The 7,417-nt window shown below is 57.2% G+C and overlaps 1 protein-coding gene across 1 annotated transcript; it reads right to left on the minus strand.

The window, feature by feature from the left end:
* Window positions 1-1,897: 1,897 nt before the first annotated feature.
* On the minus strand, window positions 1,898-6,551 carry IRF2BP2 (interferon regulatory factor 2 binding protein 2). Its single transcript, XM_056344103.1, is given in 4 exon segments — window positions 1,898-4,797; window positions 4,799-4,854; window positions 5,081-5,795; window positions 5,797-6,551. Coding segments are annotated over 4 exon segments (1,743 nt in total). The 5' UTR covers window positions 6,109-6,551; the 3' UTR covers window positions 1,898-4,137.
* Window positions 6,552-7,417: the final 866 nt, after the last annotated feature.

Here is a 7,417-nt window from a genome sequence, read left to right on the forward strand (position 1 = left end):
AATTACTTTTCAAAAGCTGCAGCTGGAGCTGCCTAAATGCAAATGCTTGAGGAGGAAAAACATGAAATGCTAAGGGTTGAGCCTTTTCAAGCCTAATTATTGGACGCCTCCCACCTGTGGCCCTGTCATGGGGATGCAGGTGCTGAAGCGGTAGGCGCCGGGGCTACAAACATCTTGGTTTACTACAAGCTCAGCTATTCCGGGTGCCATTAATTTTTGCATGATCCAGTGTTTTCTCCTCCTGCCTGAGGAGAGGCTGTGTTCGTCGTGCGGGGAGCGCAGCTGCGCCCTGACACCCTGCACATCACACGGGGTGTCTCACATTGGGGGGCACATTAGACACGGGCAGCGGGTACAACCGGCAGGGCAGGCACCCCGCTGCAGGCGAGCCATCGTTCTGGGAGGGCAAGCGGCTGGCTGGGTGTTCCGGAGCAGCATCCCATCCCATCCCATCCCATCCCATCCCATCCCATCCTGTCCTGTCCCACCGAGAGCGGCTGCCCGCCAGCAGAACGGATGAGGAGGGCTTGGCCCGGGCGCAGAAGGAAAGGATCCAGGGGCTCTGTTGACATAACAAGCCACTAGAGAGCACTCTCAAATGTATTTATACCCTTTGCCTAAGTGCTAGCTCATAAAAACACGCGGTTGCCATGGCCCGGTTTACAGCACATCTAAAAAGAGCTCCCAAACATACCAGGTTTTCTGAGGCCACTGCAAAGGCGGTCAAAGCCTCCCTTCTGCAGCGCCTTTCCCACCCCCGGACCCCGGGCACAGGGCAGCACCCGGCAGCTCCATGCACCCCTTCTTGCCCCACACTGCTGCCTGTTCACAACCAAGTGTCAGAAATGGTATTAAAAGAAATTAAAAAAAAAAAAATTGCACTTGGGCAACTATAGTTTTTTTGAGTTTTCTTTTTTTATACATAAAATAGTCCCAGAAGTATTTAAAGCTCCTTGTTTCCATACACTTAGTGCCAGAAGTACAAAAAAAATAATGGAAAAACAGCAACAGGTTAGTTCAGCAGCTATCAACAAAAGCACCGTGCAGGTGATCTGCCAGGAAAAAATATCTTTGAAAAAAAAGAGTCATGGAAGTGTGCTTGAAAAAAAAATAATAAATCACACATTCTTCATTAAAACACTTTTAATACTACACAAGTTACAGTACCACCTTTGAAAAAGTCTAAAAAGGAATATTAATAGTAGCACTGTTGCAGCTAAAGGACTTCAGAGTAATAAAAAATAAAATAAAAAAAACCAGCTTGTAGCCCAGGAAGTAGTAAACTGGTATAAAGGGAGAATCCACCAGAGCATTACTGTAACTCAGTGAAGTAACCAGAAGGAAAAAAGCAACACGGAATGTGAGAAAAATGAGTTATGCATGAACACTCTCAGATTTGTTTGGTTTTCTTTTGCAGTTAACTTTTACAATGCAGATTACGCTTGGCAGGGGTCTGGGGGCTGAACGTCAGTCGGCCGAGTGAGCATAGCTACCACAAGCCATTTCTTTTTCCAGCTACGTTGTTCCTGGGCCACCGCCTGGCATCACCAGCCGGGAAGTTTCCATCCTCTCCAGGAGTCGGAGAGCTGCGGGAGCAGGGCAGCTGGCGGGGAGGAAGAGGAAGGTATGCTTCCTTACGGGCCTCTCTGCCCAGTCACACCAGCATCCCTCGGCCCCAAAACAAGGGTATGTGCTTTGTCAGGAGCATGTCTCGCCCTCGGCAGGCTCAGAGCGGGGCCACCTGGTAACACAGAAGTTGGGGGCCTTTTTAGGGAGGCTTTGGGGTTTCGGTTTTGCTTCTTTTTTAAGAGTAGGGATACCACCTTAATCAAAAACATGAGCTTCATCCCATGTGAGGTATTATGCCAAGCAACTTTGAAGAACTTGTTACCATCTATCAGCTCAAAATCCATTTTTTTTAATAAAGTGCCTAAATACACATTTACACAGATCATAGTGGTTCCAAAGAATCCTTTACAGTTGTTTGTTTTATATATAGGTATATATATAGGTATATATATATAATGTGCGTTTTCTTCAAATTGGCTAAATGTGTTTACATAAGACACCAATCTTGACTATAGGTATAAGTTTTAAAGCGTAATATTGACTCAATGAATTTGTTTATCATGCAAGTCTTATCTAATATTACATTGACCTGTAATATGGAACACAATGTAGTGGGTGTGCTCATTAAACACTTCATAAAAAATTACTGTGCATGTGCAGTTCTGATCTTCAAATACTAATAATGACCATTTCGTTTTCTTTAAAAAAAAAAAAAAAAAAATAGTCTTCCAAAAAAGATCTAACTCTGCATTAAATTGCAGTCTGAACATTATCACAATAAGAACAGTTGACTAAAAAGCACCCAAAATTCTTCCAATTATAGTCGGCTGAACAGATTTTTCCTCCTCCTCCTCCTCTTCCAATACTGAAAGTGTTTATTAGCCCGTCCCGGGAAGGGACAACCTCGCCACCCTTTGCTCAGAAACAACCGCTTATAACCCAAGTTATAAACACCTCAACAGAAGGGCTCTTACAGCTGCAGTGTTGCCAACGAACTATAAACAGCACAAAAACATCACTATAAGACTCGAACTATTTCTAGTAACCAATGATTTATTGATTTTAGAAGTCTGCTTGGTGATGCAGAAGCGTGATCAGAAGAAGTGGCTTTACAAAGAGTTCTCCAAAGTAGTTTAAAAGGCAGGGCCAGGGCCATGATGTGCAGCCCTAATTGCTTTCATTTCAACCAGTTTATATTTTCATTTTCAAAGAATAGCAGTCGGTTTGTTTCAAGCACACGTAATAAGGAAATTACAGGTTTCCTCCACCCACATTTGGGCTGTCACTGATATGCCCGCGGGCAATCTGGCAGAGCCTCAGTCACCCCTGTCACTGTACCACACCGTACCTGCCACTACTTGGAAATACCGGGTCAGCGATAGTAACAATAGCAACAGCACTCGAAGTGACTGATAAGCAAACTCAAAGTCCACCTGCACTATCCGAAAATTAAAGTAGCATTAAAAGGAAAAAAAGAAAAGAAAATTAAAAAAATCAGTCAGTCTCTCCCCCACCTCCCCAGCTTTGTCCAAAGACACAAAAGCCCCAGAAGTGATGCTGAAGGCCTCCAGAGATGGCAGCGCTACATTGGCGCCTTCACCAACCGTATCATTAAGTTCGTTATCAAAATTCCACGTTATGGTGTGTAATCGATGAATAAATGCAGTTTTCTAATCTTACAACTGATCATTTGAACTGTGGTCACTTTGCCTTAAAAAAAAACCCAAAAATAAAACCAAAAACCACCACCAAACCAAAACCAAACAAACCCAGAAATTCCTAACTCAACAGCGCCGCTCGGACACCTCTCCGAATCCTACTCTGGAGGCGATTTCCCTTGAGAAACACAGAGGAATCTGGGACTGGATCTGGCGGATCTGCCATCGCAACCCGAGCTGCGCGTTCCTGGGAGAAAGCCCTCCTGCTCCCTAAGCTGCCTGGCCGGTGGGATGGCAAAGGGCATCCCCGCCTTGGCTATGCCACTCTTCTCCCCAGCCACCTCAGACCAAGCCTGCATGCGACCAGCTCTACAGGACAGGGGCCAGGAATAAGGAATCACAGACAGTAAGGCAATCTTTACAATGTCAGAAAGTGTATTTGGCATTTAAAAAAAAAAAAAAAAAAAAGAAAAAAGAAAAAGGAAAAGAAAAAAAAAAAACAAACAAGTGCATACAAATACAGCTAGAAGCATTTCTGGTTTGCCAAGTGCTCTCTAAAAAAAGCAGTGCAAGTCACAGCCTACATTGAACAGTAACTGTCACCAGGGAAGCACAACAAATAGTTGCTATAACAAAAGGGGAAAAAAAAACCAAAACGAAAAAAAACAAAAAAAAAAAAAAAGAGAAGCATTAGAAGAAATGCCTTTATAATAAGTACATACCTTTTGTCTTCAAAAAATATAGAAACACAATGTATTCAAAAAAATCAAAATTATACAGCCATGTTTATGAAGTCTACATTTCCCTTGTCTTGGAGATATATATATATTTATATATATATATTTATAGATATATACAGAATTCGAGCAGTTCGAGTTCAAGGTGACGTCGGGTGGCGAGAGCGGGCAAGTCACGAGTCCCTCTCCTTTTTCACTTTCACATCTCCGGCCAGGATGGTGGCGATCTCCCCCTGCATGAAGGCCCAGGGGACGTTGGAGCCCACCAGGGGACACTTCTCCCCGCTGGGGCAATACACCTCCCCGCTGGCCCCCTGCTGCTTGATGCTCTGCCGGGAGCAGGGGAAGCAGAACTTGTGCGAGGGGACGGAGGGGCACTGCACGAAGTGGGTGTCTTCCAGGCGCTCGTGGCAGAGGGTACAACACAACGGGACGCTGGCGGCGAGGGACGAGTCCGGCAGGCTGGCGGGGTGCACGGGCTCCAGCCCGCCCGCCGCGGTGGCCCCCTGGCCCGGCACCTCCCTGCCGGGGCCCAGCCTTCTTTGGTTCATGGCGGAGGGCGAGGGGGGGCTGCTGCTGTTCCTCCGCGTGGTGGAGTGGACCTGGTTGGCGTCTTTGGAGGCGTGGTTGCCCCCGGCATTGTCCGCCACCAAAATGAGGGCGGCCATGGGGGACTGGCCGTTCTGGGCCGCCTCGGGCGGCGTGGTCCGGTTGGAGTGGGGCGAGGCGGTGGGCGGCGGGGGCGACATGAAAGGGGTGGCCGTCAGCGGCAGCTTCATCCCTTCCGACGAGGTGGGCAGCCAGGGCTGCACCTCCCCGTTGATCTTCGGGGGGTCCCGCCTCGCCCTCCGGCTCGGGGGAAGGCTTCCTCTTCCGGGCGGCCCGGGCCCCTGCAGAGGCAGAGGGGGGGAGGAGGAGGAGGGTGAGAAGGCAGCGCAGTCGCAACGCACCAGCGCGGCGCGGGGGTCAACCGCCGTGCAACCGCGGAAACGGGTGGCCGCGGCCCCCCTCCCCCCCTCCTCCGGGCACCCTCCGCCCCGCATGCCGGGAGAGCAACACACACACACACACCCCCTCCCCGCCCTGCCCGCCGCCCCCCGGCCCCCGCCGCCTCACCTGGCTTGGCCACCGCGCCGTTGGTCTCGTAGCCCAGCAGCCTGCCGCCCGCCATGCCCGGCTCCTTCTTGAACTTGCTGTCGAAGGGGGGCACGGCGTGGGCGCCGTGCTGATGCAGGGCCAGCAACGTGTCCCGCACCGTCTTGGGCTTGGCCAGCCACTCCTGCTCGCCGCCCGGCCGGCCCTTGCCCTCGGCGGCCAGCTCCGCCGCCGCCGCCGCCGGCAGGCTCTCGGCCGAGCCGCGCTTCTCCTTGGCGCCGCCGTCGTGCTCCCCCGCCGCGCCGCCGCCGCCGCCCGAGGAGGAGGAGGAGGAGACGGAGCCGGGGCGCTTGTGCCCCAGCTCGCCGGGCTGCCCCGCCGCCTGCCCCGCCGCCTGCGCCGCTGCCGCCGGCTGCTGAGGGACGGGCACGGCCATCGGAGCGGGCGCGGCGGAGATGGCGGCCAGCGAGGCGGCGGCGGCGGCGCGGCTGCCCAGGCCGCCGATGGCGGCGGGGAGCCCGGCGCCGTTCACCAGTGGCACCAGGGTTGGGGGCACGGCGTGCGTCCGCCGCGGGTTGGGGCTCTGCCGGTTGAGCTCGGGCGGCTCCTCGGGCTTGGGGAAGCCGTTGGGCACCAGGATGCCGTTGACCTGCCGGCCGCCGCCGTACTCGGCGCCCAGGCGGGGCGGCGGCCGCTCGGCCGCCAGCGAGTAGCGCTCCAGGGGCTGCGGCGGGGGGCCGCGCCGCCGCCTCCGCCGCCGCGGGGTGGCCGAGCTGCTGCTGCTGCGCCAGGAGCTCCTTGGCAGAGAGCGGCGGCTGCTTGGCGTGGGGCGGCGGCGGGGCCCGGCCCTCGGGGAAGCAGCCGTGCGCCCGCTTCAGCTGCCGCGCCGTGTCGATGACGAACTCCACGCGGTCGGCGCCCTCGTAGTTGACGCAGCCCCGGCAGACGGGCTCGGTGAAGTCCCAGATCATGGCCCAGGGCATGCGGGGCAGGTCGCACAGGTAGCACGACTGCCTGCGGGAAGCAGCCGCCACCGCCGCCGACGACATGTCCCGGCCCCGGGGCAGCGGCGAGCGCCCCCCGCTCCGGCTCCGGCCGCCGCCTCCTCCGCCCCTCGCCACCGGAGTCCCGACGGGGAGGCTCGGGCGCCGCGGCCGCAGCGGGACCGTCCGCCGGGCCCCCTCCCCCTCGCCTTCCTCTTCCGTGCGCTGGAGCGGGGCGCGGCGGGCGCCCCGGCAGGCAGAGCCGCTGCGGGGGACGCCGCTCCCCTCGCCGTCTCCGCCGGCGGCGCTCACAGGGCGGCGGGGACGCGCATCTCCGCGGCGCGGCTGGCGCAGGGCTGCGGCCGCTGCCGCCCGCACGGCTCCCCCGCTCGCTGGCTACTACGGGGCGGCGCGGGGCGGCGGGGGCCGGCGCGGCGCGGCGGGCGGGGCGGGGACTGCCGCGGGGGCCGGGGCCGGGGCTGGCGGCGGCGTCGTGCCGTGCCGGGCTCCAGCCGCCACCGCCGCCTCTGCGCGCTGCCGCCTCGATTCTTCGACAGTGCCGGCCGCGCCTGCGCGGTGAGCGCCCCCGCCCCGCCGCCGCCGCCGCGATCCCGGCCCCGGCCCCTCGCCCGCGCCCCCGCCGCCGGCACCGGGGGTTCCTCCCGCCGCCGGGGGGCCGCCGCGCCCCCGCCCCGTCTCGCCCTCGGGGAGGGCTGTGGGAGCGCAGGGAGACAGGGCGATGGGCGGGGGGTGCGCCGCAGCTCCCTCCTTCTTTGCTGTTATTATTTTTATTGCTGCTTTTATTACGATTTCCTGCGCCGCCGAGGGGGCTCCGCCGAAACCTGCCACCCGTGGACGCAGAGATGAGCGGGGCGGCCCCCGCACTGCGGGGCTCGCTGCCCCCCCCCCGCCGCCGGTGACCTTGGGCACGGCGCGGCTGCCCGGGCGCGCCCCGCAGCTGCGGGCCCCCCCCCATCCCCCCCCCCGGGGCCGGTCAGCGCCACCCCCGGGCAGGGGCCGGCGCTCTCCCGCCCCGCTGCCCGGCTTTGTTCTCCCCGCCGGGGCAGGAGGCACCATTATAAATAAATACAGCGATTACTTTTTTTTTTAACTGTTGTCATTGTGCACAGGAAATAGGACGTTCTAGATTTCCTGTCATTTTCAACCACAAACCAGGGGTTCTCTAATGCAGATTAGCAAAATTCACACAGACTAAGCAAACGGCGTCTCCTCCCCAAAAAAAGAAAAAAAGCTGCAGACACGTTTCCCCGTCCCCCTTCCACGCTGCGAATCGCTCCTCCGCCGCCTGCATCCACACCAAAACACAGGGCGGGGGCAAGGGAAGGAGGAGAAGGGGGGGTCTGCGCTTCCCGTT

The sequence above is a fragment of the Falco biarmicus genome, chromosome 6, assembly GCF_023638135.1.
Source record: "Falco biarmicus isolate bFalBia1 chromosome 6, bFalBia1.pri, whole genome shotgun sequence".
NCBI lineage: Eukaryota > Metazoa > Chordata > Aves > Falconiformes > Falconidae > Falco > Falco biarmicus.